This window comes from Manacus vitellinus, unplaced genomic scaffold (genome assembly GCF_001715985.3).
Source record: "Manacus vitellinus isolate BGI_N305 unplaced genomic scaffold, ASM171598v3 scaffold_8_pilon, whole genome shotgun sequence".
NCBI classification, from domain to species: domain Eukaryota; kingdom Metazoa; phylum Chordata; class Aves; order Passeriformes; family Pipridae; genus Manacus; species Manacus vitellinus.
The window spans coordinates 5,541,488-5,559,944 of record NW_021940864.1 but is presented as its reverse complement, the minus strand read 5'-3'; the positions used below and the strand labels follow the sequence as shown (position 1 = coordinate 5,559,944).

The window sequence follows — 18,457 nt, the reverse complement described above, 5'->3', positions numbered from 1 at the left end:
GACCCGGAACGGGGGGAACCGGGAGCGCTGTGAGGGACAGACTGACAGACCCGGAACGGGGGTACCGGGAGCGCTGTGAGGGACAGACTGACAGACCCGGAACGGGGGTACCGGGAGCGCTGTGAGGGACAGACTGACAGACCCGGAACGGGGGTCACGGGGCCTCGGAGCCCTGCGAGGGACTGACAGACCGACCCGGAACGGGGGTGACCGACAGACCGCTGCGCAGGTGGGTGGGGTGTCGCGATAGGTGCTGGCAGGAGACGTCGTGATAGGTGCTGACACGATGAACAAGTCTCGATATGTGCTGACGGGAACAAGTCGCAATAGGCACTGAAACCATAAACAAGTCGCGACAGGTACTGGCATGAAGAACAAGCCCCCTGCTCCGTCAGGAGGACCTGCACAGTGCCAGAGGGTCGCTGCTTGGCAGATCTCCTTGGGTTTTTTATTATAGCCAAGCTGCAGAGTGTTTTGTAAGGATGAACTTAGAAGGTTCCAAAAGAGCCGTGAGGTGATGGGGGGTCCCGGGGGTCTCAAGTCCAGCGCCCTGCTCAGAGCAGGGTCAGCTCTGAGGTCACCCCAAGGGCTCAGGACTTTGTCCAGTGGGGACTTTGAGAATGGGAGACCACACAACTTGTTCCTCAGTCCTTCTGTCCTCCTGGTGAAGGGGTTTCTCCTTTGATCCAGTACAGCCTTCCCATGTTTCAGCATCTGCCCATTCTGTTTCATCACCACTGTGGTGAAGCTCATTGCAATGCTTGTGTTATATTCGTTTACTGAAGGTGAGGTGAAAAAAAAGTGATGGTCAGTTTTATCTGTACTTCCAGGTCTGTCACATGTAAGCAAGTAGATCCATGTTTTCAGGCAGGATTACTGTGTGACTGCAGGTTCATCCATACCAATGGCTCTGCAATAAAAGTGACTTGTAGATTGACCAGACACAGTAGAAAAGGAAGCTCAGGGTTGATCTTACCCCTCTCTACAACTGCCTGAAAGGAGGGCGTAGGTAGGTGGGTTTCAGCCTCTTCTCCCAGGCAAATAATGACAGGACAGGAAGAAATGGCCTCAAGCTCTGCCAGGGGAGGTTTAAGTTGGAAATCAGGAGAAATTTCTTCATGTAAAAGGTTGTTAAACATTGAAATGGACTGCCCAGGGAGGTGGTGGAGTCCCTGTCCCTGGAAGTGTTTGAGGAAAGACTGGACGTGGCACTTGGTGCCGTGGTCTAGTTGACAGGGTGGTGTTTGGTCAGAGGTTGGACTCAATGATCTGAAAGGTCTTTTCCAACCTATTTGATTCTGTGATTCTGAGATATTTTTCATGTAATTTACAGGTATGTTCAGCCTTCTGCAGGAGGTAACAACTGAGGGGATTTATTTCTTTACTAGGAAAATATATGCTCACATAGAGCAAAGCAGGTGATAGATTTTTGCCTAACTTAAAATAGTTGCCTCAGAAAGCATCTGTATTTCTCAAACTAATGATGGATGATGAAGACAAGGCATATGGAAACTCAACATTTCAGATGGGGAAAAAAAGAATTCTAACTTCAAATTAATTTCGTGCCTAATTGTTTACATTTGGAATATATTTTTATGTGTAGCACCTCAGTTGTACCTGTTCCTGCAGCTGTTCTTTCCTTTCCACACTTTAGGCTTGGCATAAACAACACTACGGAGAGAAAATGACCCACTGGTTCCACCGCAACCCTTTGAAGGCCACGGCTCCTGTTTCATTTAATTATTATGGGGTAGCCACCACTCCAGCTGCAGCAAAGGTTTGCAAGTAAGTGTTCCTTTGACTAATTTCACTCTGTTTGGAGGACATCCTTAAAAGTAATGGCTACTCTTCAGGTTTTGAGCTGAAGATGACTGGAAGTGTAGGCAGCGAGACAGTAAGACACTGGTAACACTGAACATTTGATTACAAAGAATGAATTCTCCAGTTTTCAAGTCTCTGAGTGCACAGCAAGGCCAGTTATAACAATGCAGCAGCAAAAGATGGAACATTTCATTGTCTTTCTGGTGACTGTGCATTCCTGGGCAAAATATTCCTAATTTCCATAAGTGGATAAGGCCTGACTGTTCTATTGTAGATAGGAATGTAATGGAAAGAGATCTCAGCTTATTTTGCTGATCTGTTCTTATCTCTTCATCTCACCCCATCCTAATGTTGAAGAATGTTCCTGCTTGTTACTTCCCTCCCCCTGCACCCAACCTCTTGGTAGGTAAAGGCATAGTTATTTTAGTTTGTGTTAAAACAATAGATTGAGTACTGATTATTCATTGCTGTCTGTCCAAAGTGGATTGTGCTAAAGAGTCAGTCATGTCCATCCAAGGGAGAAAGGAAGATTTTTCTATATTTATTGGCATCTTCCTCATAAAATCCCTTTCCAGGCCTTCAGGTAGCTAAATGGAATGCTTAGCTTCACCTTCTGAGCCAAAAGGGTGGTGCTATACATGGATGGGTACTTTCTATAGTACATTTTGGAGTAGAACATCCTAGGTTTATTTTTATCTTTTTTTTTTTTTCTCCTCCACGTAGTGATTTGAGATTATCCCGAACACGACTCTTGGAGCTGTTTACAGACTCCAGTTGTAATCCAGAAATGATGAAGAATGCAACTGACCTGTACTTTTCACTCCTGCAAGGTAGGCAGTGCTACTGATACATCAGGAGGTGTATCAGCTGAGTTTTAATGGCACTCCTCAGAATGTGTATTGTGCTGATCTTCTGTAAGGAAGCTTTGCACTTTTTAGGAAGGATAATGTCTGTGTGGGTTCTGTGCTTGATACCAGTGGTGGGTACTCGCCAGGCCCTTTTTCCAAGTTTTGGTGTGTTTCGTGACCCTGCCAGTACTATGTGATGGCAGTCCTGTCCTCCTCCTTTGAACCTTATCCTGCTTCCTGCTGGAGGAGAAAATGATTATTTGTCTCTTAGGTAGTGGTGAGTTGTTCCTTAAGTATAAGTTGAGTCTGTTAATCAGTTGTTAGGATTTGCTCTTCAGCGTAAACTTCTAGTTTGTCTAATACCAGATCCTAGACTTGTTGCAAGTTTATACTTCTGCTGCTTGTCTTAGGTGTACATACAGGTGCTCATTAGCACGGTATCTACGTTTTCAGTAGATGGTCAGCTGTGATCATTCCCTTGAAGTCTCCCTTCTGCCGATATTTTAACGATTCCTTTCAGCCAAGTTTCTTGGGACCGAGTTTTCAGGAGTCAGCTGAGTCATGGAAACTGATCTTTCAGTCTGTGGAAAGTGAAGCAGCTCACGTTGGTTTAGTTTCCTCAGTCCCTGGGAGGGTGTAAGCCAATGCCACATCTAGATAAAGGTGAGATAGGAGTTGATGTTGCTGCAGTCAAGATTTAGAGAGTTGCTTTGGGAAAACATCATGCTTGGCCACTAAAATCTTCTGCATGTGAAAGGAATGAGTATTTTTCATCTTTATAAACATGTGACAGCACCTAAAGTTGTAGCTCCAAAAGCTGCTGTGGCTAATCTTGAGTTCTTAAAGTCTGTAAGACCTGATCAGACCAAGGTGTTTCTTAAGCCTCCCTGAGAAATTCCTTAGGCCTGCGTATGCTGGGATTTGAACGTCTCATAGCGTGAGCTTCATCCCACTAACTGCTGCTTTCTGGGCTGCTGGACATAAAGAGACGATTTCCTGTAGCCCTGGAGACAAAAGAGGTGATGACTGGGTGAGTCAATGCTTACAAGCCCTTTTCCCTCTCCCTTTTGACCAGGAAGCTTTTCCTGGAATTTCCTGATTGCCATTATGGTGAAAGGGACAGCCACTCACCTCAGGCAGCCTCAGCCATCTGTACCTGGGTCAGTCCAACTCCTAATTAGTCACAAACATCTGCAAGGTTTTCCTTGAGCAGTCAAGACTCACAGGGTTGATTTGGTAACCTGCTGGGCAAGGAGTTTCTTGTAGTAGTGAATTTTTTTCTTTTCTAAATTTTGCTCTCAAGATACTGAGGAATAAAAGCCTCAGGAAGTAACACGGATTTTTGGTGCAGAAAGAAACATTCCTTTATCTCTGTCTGTATTCTTATTGATCCCTCTCCTTCATTCCTTGTTTCTGTTTCTTACTTTGAGATTGCCTGTCGGTACCTTTTTTTATTCCATAGGTTTTATCCTTTCACTGGATAACTCTTCCCAAGAGTGCAAGTTGAGATACATTCAGAATTTCAAGTGGACAGACACGTTACAAGGACAAGTCCCAAGGTGCGTGTGCTTCTACTAATACAGGGTATGCAGCTGTTTGCTGCTCTGTTAGAGATGTGCTCATGTGCCAGCACAGGCCTGAAGAAAAGCTGAGAAGTGTAGCAAAGTGCTGGACACAAAGTAGTTTCCAAAAACATGTTTCTGTGTGTTTTTGATAACTGCCGTACTGTGTTGGGTGTTCTGAAGCGTGTGTGGCCTTTATGTAAAGGTGTGGTAATGCACAGTAATGGTGGAAGGATCCATTGAGTCTTAGCTGATCTACAGACTGAATCTGCAGTTGGCTACAGCAGCACAAAGAACCTTGAGGGTGTTGGTAAATTGAGTGTGATAACAAAACTTACTGCAATTTAAAACCTTTTCATTTGGCACTGTTACCTGACCAGCCGCTTCTCCATGTTTTGCCATACCAGTGTTGCTGAAGATCTGACTTTGCTCTTGTCCTCTGAAGCTCCTGGTCCACGTACTCTTGGTTCAAACAAACAAATCTCCTGTTTTAAGTAGGAATATAGATCTGTAACCTGCTGGATTATTCAGCTGTCTCTTGCTATTGTAGGTAATTGTGTGGTATAACCATGCCTACAAATTGGTCAAGCTTTAGCTAGAAGTGCTTGACTTCCTCAAAGCTTTTATTCCCCTTGGAAGAAAATCTGTTGATTAGGACTTTCTTCTGATTTTCTCACGGTCACAGACACTTGTACTTGTGCCAGCTTTATTCTTCCCACTCCCACACCTTTTTTTTTTTTTAGAGGCTTGCTAGTTCTGAAACCATACTGAGCTTGTGATTCCAAGTTCAGTCTTTTCAAAGACCGTGTTTTTAGCTTCTGAAATTTCCTGCTATTTGCACATGCTGTTTGTCTGCAGTTACATAAATAGTTGCAATAACGTGCGTTTGAGAGATATGTAATAGGTTCTGACTTATTAACTTAGCAGTACAACTTTAAAGTAGTCATTCCAGAGCAAGGCTTTCCACAAAATGTGCAATTTAAAAAAAAAAAAAAAAAGAGATGGAAAAATGTCAGCCACACCCAAAGCTAAACAAGTCTCAAGTTACAGTTTTAAAATAAAAGTTCCCAAAAGGGAAGGGTGGGCATCAGAATGTGGGAGATTCTAATTACAAGCTCTTAAAGAGAATAAGTAAAAATATCTAAGTCTTTCTTAGACAGTTCAGCAAGTAGGAGGTTCTGAATTGGAAATCATTGATATCTTAAATTAAATACATTTTATGGAGAGAAATGTCAACTCATGCTACATAAATTATCAGCAGATGCAGTTTGTCAGGGCAAAATTGAAGACATTAAGTTGTTTGGATTTTTTTTTGTCTGTCTTTCTTTAGTGCCCAGCAGGATGCAGTGTTTGAACTGGTTTCTATGGGATTTAATGTAGCTCTGTGGTACACAAAATATGCATCAAGACTTGCTGGAAAAGAAGAGTAAGTGTTTTCCTTCTCTTAGTAATTCTATTGCAGCAATATTCCACCAAAGATTTAGCAGGTTCTGGGTTTTGACTGCTGTAGTGCATGTCCAGCTGAGACAGTAGGAGTTCAAGGAGGTGGTTGGCCTTCACTCACTCACATGCTGTAATGTCCAAGTGCACTTCAGTCCCTTGTTGCATCTGTAAGCCAAGTGCACTAGTACCACGTGACTGTGATACAGAGAAAGTGTCAGTTGTGAATAAACCCTTCATCAGTCCTGCTCTAAATGTCTGAGTACTAAATTGAGATTCTCAGAATCACAGCTCTGCTGATTTCTAGCCCTCTAAATCTTTGGCTTTTAACACTGAGGTTGCCTTTTACTTGAAAGTCATTACAAGGTCTTATGTTTCTTTTTTTCAAGCAAGTTCTATTTGATTATTTAATAATTGGACACTGTAAGAAATTTCTTTACCATAAGGGTGGCACAGCAGCGGGACAGGTCACTTAGAGTATTAGTGGACTCTTGATTCTTGAAGGATTTAAGATTCATCTAGACAAAGCCACAACTGACCTGATCTACTGTTGTTGATAGTTGTGCCCCAAAGCAGGAGGTGGGACTAAATGTCACCTAGAGGCCCTTTCTAAGTCACATTTCCTTGACTCATTCTGTATTCTTAGTATAACAGAAGATGAAGCAAAGGATGTTCACAGAAGCCTGAAGATAGCAGCTGGGATTTTTAAACACCTGAAGGTAGAAAAACTGTCTTTGCTGTTTGTTCTTCAAGGTGTCTCCAAACACTTGACCTTTTGTCTTAGAAAAGCCTTTGCTTTTCTGATGATGTTACAGAATACACAGGTACCTCAGACTACCTGAAAGACAGAGGAAAAAGAAGGGTAGTAATGTGTTGTGCTACCACTCAATCCCTGCTACTCATTCCCAGTGGCAGTGGAGGAGTAATTTGTCTGCTTACCCAGTATCACATTCAACAGTGAGGTACCTTCACTCAGTGCCCCATCCATTTAGGAATGAGGCACTGGTTTTGCACTGACAGCAGTGGTATTAACTAACTCTGAGATTTGCTTTTTGTTTAGGAAAGTCACATTCCAAAATTGATTACACCTGTTGAAAAGGGAAGAGATTTAGAAGCTCGACTTATAGACTCTTACATCATACAGTGCCAAGCTGAAGCTCAAGAAGGTACCTTCAATTATATGTTTGTTGGGTGTGGGAAATGACAGTCTTTGTGGGTCACCTGATGTCTTTTGAACTCTGCTTGGCAGCAAGGTCATGTTTTTTTTTATTCTCTTGAAGTACTGTGGCTTAGTAGGGCAGATTGCTTTTAAAGAAACTTAAGTTACAATTATAGAAGAAAAATCCCAAAAATCAATCTGATATTACAAAGGTAATAAGGAATATCTTCCACTTTGGAAGGACTTGCATGTAACATTCATCCCTTCTCTTTTTCCTTTCATGCAACCTTTTCACCACCATGCTTGCCTAATGTAAATTCTCAGTTCCTTTACTTTAAAATATTTGCAGCTTATGTTTATTAGCTAGTCTTAAGGATGACATTCCTTCAGTTTTTCTATTAAATTGGGATCATTTCATCGAAGAAAAAAAAAATCTGTCTTTATACTGCAGTTTACTTGACTGCACAACATTCATTTTCCGTTTATGCAGGGGTTTTAAAACCCCCAATTCCTCTGCTGATTTGATGTGAAGGGACATTTCAATTAAACTTATACTGTGGTGTGGAACTTTTTTTCAGTGACAATTGCTCGGGCTATTGAGCTGAAACATAATCCAGGACTAATAGCTGCTCTTGCTTATGAAACAGCTAACTTCTACCAAAAAGCTGGTAAGTGTCTTGTTTTGTATCCTTAGTGACTTGGTTTGTGCCTTCCTGCCAGCAGACATACTTTGCCCACCCATAAATTGCAATATTAACAGTTTGTCAGTGGATATGTTTTGTATATTTAGCTTCTATTTAGCACATTTAAGGCTTCAGTTACCAGCATATATTTTGATAAGGCCTTTTGTTTTTGTGGGAATCTTTCTGTAGCTCGTGGTAGGAAATGTTAGTGAGGGCAGGCAGAAGACAGAGTAATATCTTGAGAACATGTGCTGGCAGCAGACAAATGGCCTGATGTAACTGATGTGTGTTCCAGCTGCCCTTGGGCAGCAGATTCTGATACAGATCATGAAGAGTGTAGCAAGTTAATAATGTACATCCTTCCAGATGAGTAAGCTGATCTTGTGCTTACTGGGCGAGTGGGAAGAGTGCAAAAGCATGGGAGTCAGGAGAACATTGTAACACATGTCGCATTATAGGTCGCTACTTGAACTTAAACTAGGAACAAGCTTTGAAATGCTGCCTAAAAATACTTCTGAGAATTAGCCATCCAAACTTAGGGGACAGCAGTTACAGGGATTCTAGGGAAAACTGCATGATAGCTGCATATTTTTTTGGTTTTCTCTCATAGTTTCTCTATGCCTAGTAATTTTTGTCACTTTTTTCTGGCTACTTTATAGTAAGATCTATTGCTAAGTTTAAGAATTCTGGTCTTTGAGTGTATTTGGGATTTTTCTTTTTGGAAATGTCCTAAGAATAACTTCATGTGTGTGTTCACAGATCAGACATTATCCAGTTTGGATCCAACCTATGCAGGAAAATGGAGGAAGTACTTAAACTTGAAGAGCTGCTTCTATATGGCCTATGTAAGTATTTTCATTGACAGCAGTCACAGTTTGTTGTATAAGGGCTGGATAGGGAATGGAGGCTAGGTATTTCCTTGGCTTTCTTTCCATGCTCTGAAGAGAGATTGTGCAGTGTCAGTGGCATTTGAAGTGTTTTTGTTGAGCCAAGTGCAGTTACTGCAGTGTGGAATTTATTGTGATCATGTATCGCTCAGTGAACCAATTCAGGCTGAGCATAATACTCATCTTCCATTATCTGCATCACAATGGAATTCTAGGCATAATTCAGAGCTGATCATCGTTTTGAAAGCCCTGAATGAAACTGAATCAAGTACCACCACTAGGTACCATTCCAAGTGCTGTCCCTGTTTGCCTGACTGATCTCTTGGCAAGTGCAGTGGCACCTTTGGAATCCTCAGCTGCTCAGTTTGCTGTTTGTTTCTTGCTCCAGCCTGTCATCTGGCTTTTTCATACTGTGCAAAAGGCCCAAACTAAGCAGTTAACACAATTGTCTTTCTCTTAGGTTAAACCTGTAGCTAAAAGTTTTGCTTGCCTTATTAGCAAGTTTGAGAGGTGAGGGGGGGTCAGAGTTGTGGTACTTTTCCTTTTTTTTTAATTTGTGTGATATGGGCAATGGTAAATTTTGGTACATCTGTGCTGTGAGAACAGACATTAAAGGACAGGGTGCAAGGTAGGTATTAGTTGGTGGGATTGTTTCTTCACCTGTGGTATTTAGTATTTAAACTCAGCTCCTGATAATAGATAAGAGACAGTTCAGTTCTCACTGGAATACAGTACTATCTTCAAGCATGGGTGTGAAGGAATGAAACTTTTTGGGGTGGAAAAGTTATTTAGACTGTGGCAAAACATCTCAGCCAGCAGAACACCTCATCTCTTCCAGGTTCAGTGGTGTTTGTCACAGATTCTGTTTTTGAGTGTTCTGGTAATTTCAGTTTTTAGTCTTTGCTTTGTAAACTTCACTGGGGTTCATCCTCTTTCTGTGATGAGGATTAGTGCTGCACATTGACACAGTCTCACTGTGAGAGGTGAGGGGACTTGAACTGGAACTGTCTGCCAGTGCTTTTGGTCAAACAGCTTCATGGAGCTCAAAGTTACTCTTGACTAGACTTGAGACAGCCTGGTTCATACCTGCCTCATGATGTTTATGTTGCACTGTTCAGTGAACGCTGCTTTGACTTGCATTCCCAAATTGTCAGCTGTCTGCAGGGAATGGCACCTTCACAGAAATGCATCTCTGATGTAAGGGACAGCACAAGGGAATTGGTTCAGGAAGTGCCCAGTGATGTTGGTAATGATTTTCTTCTCTCCTATCAGGCATACTGTTACCATGGCCAAACATTACTGGCGAGTGATAAATGTGGGGAAGCAATCAGATCTCTGCAGGAATCAGAAAAATGTAAGTGTGGCTGAGACTGGATTACAGTGTGTGCCTGTTCTATTTTGCTGTATCGTGTTTATTTGGTCTCCCATAAACTTAAGATTTTATCTGTCACCTGATCTGAAAATCCAGCACATCTTTGAAGAGAGACAGTGCTTTTTTTTTTTTGTCTTACCAAAGACTGTCTTTGGCAACAGTGCTGCAGAAAATTCCATCTTCACTTCTCAGCCTGCTAAAGACTGGCTTTGGACTGCCTGCAATATACACTGTAAAAAACAATGGTCTTGTTGTCATGTCTTCTGGTCTATATGTTAGGTTACTGCAGCCATTTCTGCTTTGGGGGTTGCTCTACCTTATATTAAATAGTAAATTGAGACCCTGCTTGTTTGCTTTTAAACAGGTTTCAGTAACTTATTTCCTTTCTATTCATTTGAAAGATAGATTATGGCAAGTTTGCAGTAGTTCAAGGTCTTCTGCCCATTCTTCTGTCTTCAAAACTATTGCTATCCCAACAGCCTGCACTGCATAACTTTTCCACAGTGTATAAAAAATGCTCAAATCTTCAGATTGGAAACTTAAAGATTAATTTTAAAAATAAATTAAAAATTTATTAAGAACGAACTAAGTTGGATTACTTGCAGTAAAACAAATACTGTGGTTTTTATTCTGCCTGCTGGTCAGAGGAGAGTGCTTCTTTTCCCACTGCATATTGTTGTTTGGTGTTGGACATCAACTGTGCATGGACATCTTCATGCCCTCTCTTTTTCCCTATCATGTGACACAGTTCTTGGGCTTATTGTTGCATTTTGCCCCACACATAAGACTGCTTTCCTGTGTCTTCCCACCCAAAAAGCTGTCTTTTTTTTTTTTCTGTTCCTAGTCACTTGTTGGATGCAGTATATCTTGGCTGGAAGTACTGCCTTTGAACTAGTTTGTTTTTGTTTCTAAGAAGCCTGAATGGATTCTGGTATCTTCTAAAAGTGAGGCACTGTAGAGCAGAACTGTGATTTAAGAGGTTTGTGTAAATGATTTTTATTTCATTTCTTTCTTTCAAAGTTTTTTCCAAGGCTGAAGCATTGTGCAAAGAATATGGAGAAACCAAAGGGCCTGGGACTACTGCCAAACCTTCTGGACATCTCTTCTTTAGGAAATTAGGAAGTTTGATTAAGACCACACTAGAAAAGTGCCAGAGAGAGAATGGATTTATGTAAGTAATTCATGGTTGGTACAATACTCTGTATAAAGTGTTATTACCTCATTTGCTGTTATTTCAGGATGGGATGGTAAATTTTACTCCCCAGGTGTTACATTCCTTTAGGGCATGGCATGTAACTTAAAGATAAATTTGCAATTCTGTAGTTTTCTCTTAGCAGATTTGCTATGGGTCTGTGCTGTCACACTCTGTGTTCTGTACCAGTTCACCAGGGTAGGTTGGACTGACACCTGGAGAGGTTAAGCAGTTTTCTTCCTTCATTCCTCAGCCCCTTTGTTACGTTTCCCCCAGCAAAAGAGAAAGGCCTGCAGAGGTTGTTGTGTTGCTCTAATGCCCTCTTCCTGGCTGCTGGAATCTAGTAGGCAAAAGAGGACAGAGAGGGTGATTCTGCTTTGCAAGCAGGGAAGTCAAAACATGGTCATGCCTTCAGTGAAGAACATTCTTAGGGTAGTAGGAGCTTTACCCATCTAAATATAATTAGAATTTTGAATAGGGCTTTCTGTTAGTTACTGCCCCTTCCAAAAAGGGTTTGGAAGTGTTTAAGATACCAAGATTAGTTTGACTTTAGAATTCCTTTGTTCATTTGTTTCTCCCCTTCCCTCCTTTTATGATTTAGCATTCCATATTAGGTTTGTTATTTCCCTTTTTATATTTAAAGACCTGCATAATGGGGGAATTGACTAAACACAAATGATTGTCGAGTACATCAAGCAGAGCTGCAAATAAAAAAAGAAATGCTCACCTCTTCTGCTTTGGTTCAAATAACCATTGCCATAACTTACTGCAGCAGCATACAGGAGATTTCAACAAATCCACGTCCCTCTAGAACCAACCTTTGAAAGAGAAAGCAGTGACTGTTTTGGAAGATGTGCCTACCACAGGGCTCTGCTGCAGCACAGCAGTAAGGTAGTGTGTGTCAGTGTTTGTGAGTTTTCAGCTCATTGATCTGCCAAGGGTAGAGTTACACCCTGATTCAGGTTTTGCCTTGTAGCCAAGTCTTTGTGGGTGTTGCAGTGTTGTTGCCATCATGTACTGCGGCACATTAAGACTAATTTAGGAAAAGAACTGTCCTCTTCCTCTTTCTTGGGAAGTATTTTAAATCCCCATTTGTATTTTGAAGGAGTTTTTTGGACAAAAGGTGCTCTTATCATTGAAGCACTGGGAATAGTGGTTATCAAGTAGGAGAAAACCTGCCTCACTGTTAGGGATGAACAGTAATACCAAGAAGGAATTGCTTTTATTCTTTTATTCACACATTCTGACAGAATGTGTGTTAGATGGTGCCTTAATGAAATGGAAGAGAGCAGCAGTGACTGCCACTGTAAAAACCCAGATTGTTTTTCTTTAGAGATGCAAACAAGACTTGCAGAGATGATGCATTGTATTTTCAATACATTTCTGTATTCTTTTACAGCTATTTTCAGAAGGTGCCAGCAGAGGCTCCCCAGCTAGAACTGAAAGCAAACTATGGCTTAGTAGAGCCTGTTCCTTTTGAGTTTCCTGCCTTGAATGCACACTGGACTCCTGAAACACTTGCAGCTTTTGATCTCACCAAGAGGCCGAAGGATGACACTGTAAGATAACCTGGTGTACTGTTCTTTCCTGTTAGCTTTATTCTGTGTATCCTACAGAGTTACCATGTTGCTCTTTTGTAATATTCCCCAGCTCAGGGCAGGATGTAGACACAAGGCTGCAAATTTCTGCTGTGCCAGGGGCAAGTCAATTAACCTCTGCTACACTGTGAGCATCTGGGAATTCAGAAACATTTCTTAACTAAGTCCTGAATAGGAGGAAACCCTTTAATGTGTGTAATATGCTGAAATGGAGTGACAGGAGTGAATGCTATAGAAAGATTCTTTTTTAGAAGAGGACTTGTTTAAGGATGCTGAAACAGAGAATATTTGACTTTTCCCCCTTGCTTGAGGTGTACTCAAAGTCTTCAGCCTTGAAAAGAGAAGGAACTGTTACAATATGTAAAGTTAATCATGTATAAGTACTGTGCAGATACAGTGGCTTGTACTTGTGGTATTTAGTTGGGTTTTTTTTCTTCTTGTTTGCAGGCTAAACCAAAACCAGATGAAGAAGTAAAACCTCTGAAGGAACCAGATATAAAGCCTCAAAAAGACAGTGGATGCCAGATTTCTTAAGTGCCATAAGTGTTTTGAACTCACTTTGAAACTCTATTAATAGGACTCTGGGGCTTTAGTTCTGATCTCCCTTTTTTTTGATTCTCCTTTTTAAACTTAGAAGACTAATTTAATTTACCTTCATTAATATGTGTCTATCTTGCTTGAGAATGTGGTGGATTTCTAGGAGGTTATTTATATCTGACTTATTTTTGGTTTTAGTGGGATATCATAGAATGAGTGGGCTTAAATGTCCCTGTTGTGCCTCTAGAAAGTTTCTTTTTGTGGGTTTAGTTTTACCCACAAATAGCACAGGAAGTATCATGATTGTAATGCTAGAGGATTTTTCCATTACATTATATGCTATATAATGTTAAATTCTGCAAACATAGGTTTGCATGAACAGTTATATTTATTCAAGTTTTGTCATTCAGGCTTAGCACCCTGTCATATTCCAATTCACGTAATTGTAGTGAGCAAAGAAAATCTGGGTTTGTTTTATAACACCCCTGTGGTATTTCAGAGGACTTTCACAGTTCTTGGAAAACCTTAAGTTCTGCATAACTGGAGCACAATTTGTATTCTGAAACTATTAGCCTCTGTTCTTTCCTCTCTAGAATAGGGTTCTTGTATCAGAATTTGTAGTAAGGTACTTTAGCTTGTCTGTCCTTAAATTAAAATCCTTTAATATCCAAGTGTATCTGAAAGTGATGCAGCAAGTAATAGGAAAATGCTTAAAAGTAATGCATCACTGTGTCATTAATTCAAAGTTTTTGAATCCTGAGAGATTTGGTAAGTTTGAAAGCTGCAGACAGTTAAAATCTCTTGGCACTGGAATTCAGGGAGTTGTCATGTGTAAGGTAATGGAATTGTAACTGAGTTGCTGTGCTTCCATCTGGGTAGTGTCTGTAAGAAGCTGTCAGGAGAGCAGGGAGGAAAGATGAGCTGAAGAGTTGATGGCACAACTGGGAAACCAAGCTCTAGATTCCCTTTATGCCCTGTGTCAATAGTGATACTACTCAGCTTTTGCAGTATTGCACTGAAATCAGCTCCTTAGGAAGAAAACTTGCCAAAAGCCAAGCCCAATCAAGACTGAGAAAGAAAGTATTTTGTAGAACTTGCTGCTTCCATTTTTTCCTCCCTGTGGAGCATTCTTTAGTGCTGAGCACTGCAAAACACCCATGACAGCAAAACCATAGCTTTCTGATTTGCTGCAAGGGCAAAGGAATATGATGCATGTGTTGGTGTGAGAGCCTTGCAATCCCTGGTGCCTGTTGCTGCATTTCACTTTACCTGAGAAAGAAACTGAACAGCCTGACAACGTTCACTGTTTCAACAAACATGATGGCATATGCACTCATCACTATGTACACTGGAAACACATTCCTCCCTTTGTTCTCTTTGGATTTGTCTTCCACTGTGGTTTAATTCAGTGCTTTTGCTTGAAGTCTTTCATGGGGCTCAGAGTCACTTAGCTTAGAGGGCTGGTGTGTAGCTCCTTGAAGGCCTGTGGAACAAAAGCTTTTGAGGAGGTTAATAGGAAACTCGAGACTCTTCCTGTGACACTGGACCAAACTATGGAATTTGTTACTGCAAAAGGCAGAGGCTTTTTAATGCTGGCAGTCCTGGGTGAATCAAATGCAGAATTCATTGCTTCCTGTGGTGGATTTTTATTTCTGCCAGTTCTGCACATAAAAATAAGTGTAAAATGAGCTGAATTTCTTTGGAAGAAGTTTCTGTTCTGTACGGGCCTATGTGATTAGAGAATAATGAGTATCAAGAAGCATATTTATCTAAAATTGATCCATTTCTTCTGGTGTTGCACTGGGGCCTGGGGTATGTTTTATGAAGAATTGCTCGGATCTCTTCATAACTTGATCAAGTGACTCATTTGACTTCTTGCATTGTTAAAAGACCAGCATAGGTTTTGCCAGAATGGAACATGGGGCTACTTTGCTTGTACAGATGTTAATTCTAAAAATGTATTACATCTGTAGTCATGCACATTTGCTTATCCTACCGCCTTTCAGGATCAACATGCAGTTAACTCAGTTTGATAACCATGATTTTTTTTAGTTACTGATCCCTGTTTGTGTTAATTTGTACATATCTCAATTACTTTTCTTTCTGTGCAGACTAGATTCCTTTTTCCTTCCTCCCCTCATTTTCCCTTCCATCTGCTACACGCCGTGGCACAGACTTGCCCATGTTTGCTAATGCATGTGTAGGTCCTGGGACTCATTTCTTGTTGAGGCTTTTACCCATGGCTGTATTCCTGTATAGGAATATCTTAAAATTAACAGATCATGACTAAATCATTCCCAAACAACTTGGTAGGAAAGATTATTTTATGGATTGGAATCCTTTGGATGCTTTCTCAAACCGAGTGGTTTGTCTGGATCAAGTTCACTTTAAATAGTTTGAGGCATAACCAAGTGAATTGTGTCAGATGGTGACATTACTTAAGCCTAGCTGTGTAACCTCTTATGCCATAGCTGTTTCAGTAAATATGATGTAGTAGTTTAAAAATAGACTAATGGAACAAACTAATTCACTTAACATGTGTTGCTTTTCAAGACAAACTTTGTTTACTTGTAGCTAAAATCCTATGGCAAACACTGGATGCCCAAAAAATAAGAAACTGGTGACTGTTTAGTTTGCAATGCATAGAGAGCTGTGAGCCAATGAGCAGTTTTCTGTTTTGGTTTTGTTGGGTAGTAGGAAGAATTATTGTAAATAGGATGTAGATTAACTGTCCAATGTGCTTAAGGATAAGGATGAATGGACTGGAAGCTTCAGGTAATCTGGAAACCTAGCAGCCATGTTCCTTCTATTATAGTTCCCTTTAGTAATTTTTAAAAATGAGGTATTTTGAATGGTGACTTTTTAATACTCTAATGCTGCAAGAGCCTGTTTCTGTGGCCTCTCTCTGGTTTTAGAGGCTCTTGTGGCTAAACCTGCAAATCTCTTTGGTGTAAATAGTCTTTAAAAATTTGTGCCCAGTCTGAAGTAGGACAAAACTGCAGCTGAATAAAATACAGAGTGCTGGGCCCTCTGTTTTGTGCTTTAAAAATAAAAAGTGATTGTCTTTAATCTAGTATAAAACAAACCATTAAGCTCTTTGTAAGATTTCTATTTAAATACCTTCCTCCCTGTATTTAAATACATTCCTTCCTTGTTTCGTGTTCCTGGGTTTACAGTAGTTAATCTCCATCCAGCATGTGACACACCTACAACTGAGGGACTAAGCCTGGCCCTTGGATGCTGATGTCTGCCTCCCACTGGATTTGGTAGAGGAATTTTGCCTGTCAGCCTAAGGATGGCATTTGGTCACTTAGATGTTCAGCATGGATATGTGGTGTGTCTGTAATGACGGTAGTGGTTTGTGCTCTGAGCAGGAGAATGGATCCCTGTATCTGTGTAGAATATAGACAACTTTGCACTTTAGAAATTTCTTGTCTTGCAACTTTGGTACAATACAATATGGTTGTAAATACTCCTTCCTGGCATTTTAGTTTTGTTGCACTGATCTCAGTACTGTGCTATCAGTAAGGTTATAATGGGAAGCATTACTAAAATGTATTTTTAATTGTCTATGTTGAAACAAACTCATGAAGCATATCTCTGCCTTAAGAACATGAGAGGAGGGAACACGAGAGGAGGCAGTAGTTCATCTATCTTCCATGGGAGTTCAGAGAAATGAGAAGTTTCTGTCTGTTGGCTGCTGGGTGATACATTTCATCCCATCCCCTTGTCTAGTATCTAAACTGAAGTTTCAGCATTAACATAAATCCTGTTCATGCCTATTAATTATCCCTAGAGACAAAAATCTGTCTCTAAAGTTCATGACTAAATTATCATAGCAGCATAAGCTGCTTTTTTTGTGTGTGGTTTTTTCCTATAACTGGCCCAGTCGAGTGAGGAATAAAGTACAGGCAGTATGACAGACATGGAAAAGCCCCTGCAGTGTGTCCCTGTCTCCCGAGTGTGAGTTCAGTGTAAAGGCGTTTCCACAGTGACTGTTGGTTTCACTCAGACCTTTCTCTGCTGCTGATGCTCCCAAATTCAACCAATGTCTCATGGCAACCAAGGGGACCTTTGATTAGCTTTTTATGTAGGAAGGCCCACCTCCTTTGGTGTTGATGCCTTCATGGATTACAACCTTCCTGAAGCCATCCTGTACTCTTGAGTGATCCCACTTCAACGGAATCAGCTTTGATAATATTGACCTAGCAGCCTTATTTTGTGAAGACAGTCACCATGCAATCTTAAGCTTCATAGTTTGAAAATTTGTACATAACCATGAACTTCAGAATATCATTTAAAATAAACAATCTTAAAGTATCACGTTTTGTTTCATCATTTAAAATTTCAAGTATAGTAGCAAGAAAAAGGCTCTGTCTTGAATGTTACTTTCTCCAATTTTATACAGCTTTATTAATTATAGAAAATACTTCATCCTTGCAGTAGGCTGAAAGGAAGACTTAAATGAGCAAGATACTTGGGTGCATATGGAAGTAGTAGCTACAATGACACACGTGAAGTTGTGGGGCAGGAAGAGAGGAGATGGAATTTCCAAACTTCTGTTTTAAAAAAAAAAAGTAATTAGATAGGATTTCATATGGCTATGCAAAATTCCAGTACTTGCCAGGGTCTATGACATTGTAGGATATTCTATATGTTACATGAAGGAGTTATTTGGGAATAACCCCAGATTGCTGGCCACTTCTCTAAGTTGTCAGCCTGTGACAAGCAGATTTGTGGGGAATGTTTCTTCATTTTCTGAGGCACAGCTTGCTCTGTTCATTTTTAGTGTAAATACACACTAATTCCTTTCAGCCTTTCAGGATTTAGCACAGTTTCTGGAGGAAAAAAAATAATCTTTATTATCACAGTGACGTCTGTCTTTTTGTCTGACATAAGATTTACCCACCCAACCAGGGAGCCAACCAAACAGGTCATTGCGTTTGGAGAGCATCCATAATATTACTGTGTAGTCGCTAGACTGGATATACGTTTTCCTTTCCTCTATAAGGAAAAGGATCTTTTCAGCATGGGAAACACATACCTGTCTTACTGTGTGCTTTTTCTAGTGTCTTGCAAGCTGCTTTTCATGCCTCCACTTCTTAAAAAAAGTCAATTTCCTTGGCTTTCCTTGCTAAAAAAATCGCTGTGGGGAAAAAAAGTGTATTTCCTTGCTTTATTGCTTTCCTTATTTTCTTGCACACTTGAGAAAGAAGTAAATTCACTAGTAATAGTGCTTATAGCTAACACAGCTGCCACCCCCACCAGCATTTGCTCGAGGGAGAAGGCATTTAGAGACCTCTGAACAGCCCAGCTTGGATGGGCTGGGAAGGCAGCAGCCAGCAAGCCAGGACAGCA

General features: G+C 40.7%; 2 protein-coding genes across 2 annotated transcripts in view; one reads left to right on the top strand and one right to left on the bottom strand.

Annotated features, from left to right (window-relative positions):
• The window catches only part of AIDA (axin interactor, dorsalization associated), a 30,587-nt gene extending 29,834 nt beyond the window's left edge, over positions 1-753 (bottom strand). The window contains exon 1 of the mRNA XM_029965088.1: positions 51-753. Within this exon, the coding sequence (XP_029820948.1) occupies positions 51-753 (703 nt within the window). The remainder of the gene's footprint in view (positions 1-50) is intronic.
• On the top strand, positions 25-17,419 carry BROX (BRO1 domain and CAAX motif containing). The gene is made up of 13 exons (XM_018085309.2): positions 25-229; positions 1,655-1,785; positions 2,545-2,651; positions 4,132-4,228; positions 5,562-5,657; positions 6,318-6,390; positions 6,732-6,837; positions 7,409-7,498; positions 8,273-8,358; positions 9,673-9,754; positions 10,793-10,943; positions 12,364-12,523; positions 13,010-17,419. The coding sequence occupies exons 2-13, from the start codon at positions 1,685-1,687 to the stop codon at positions 13,094-13,096; spliced, it is 1,236 nt and encodes a 411-aa protein (XP_017940798.1). The 5' UTR covers positions 25-229; positions 1,655-1,684; the 3' UTR covers positions 13,097-17,419.
• The last annotated feature ends 1,038 nt before the right edge of the window (positions 17,420-18,457 follow it).

What these genes read in the sequence shown, in the direction of transcription:
- BROX (XM_018085309.2), top strand. Translation starts at nt 1,685, where the DNA reads ATGACCCACTGGTTCCACCGCAACCCTTTGAAGGCCACGGCTCCTGTT. An exon ending in GCTGCTTCTATATGGCCTAT is followed by an intron (nt 8,359 to 9,672) that starts GTAAGTATTTTC and finishes CTCTCCTATCAG; the next exon opens with GCATACTGTTACCATGGCCA. An exon ending in CAGAGAGAGAATGGATTTAT is followed by an intron (nt 10,944 to 12,363) that starts GTAAGTAATTCA and finishes ATTCTTTTACAG; the next exon opens with CTATTTTCAGAAGGTGCCAG.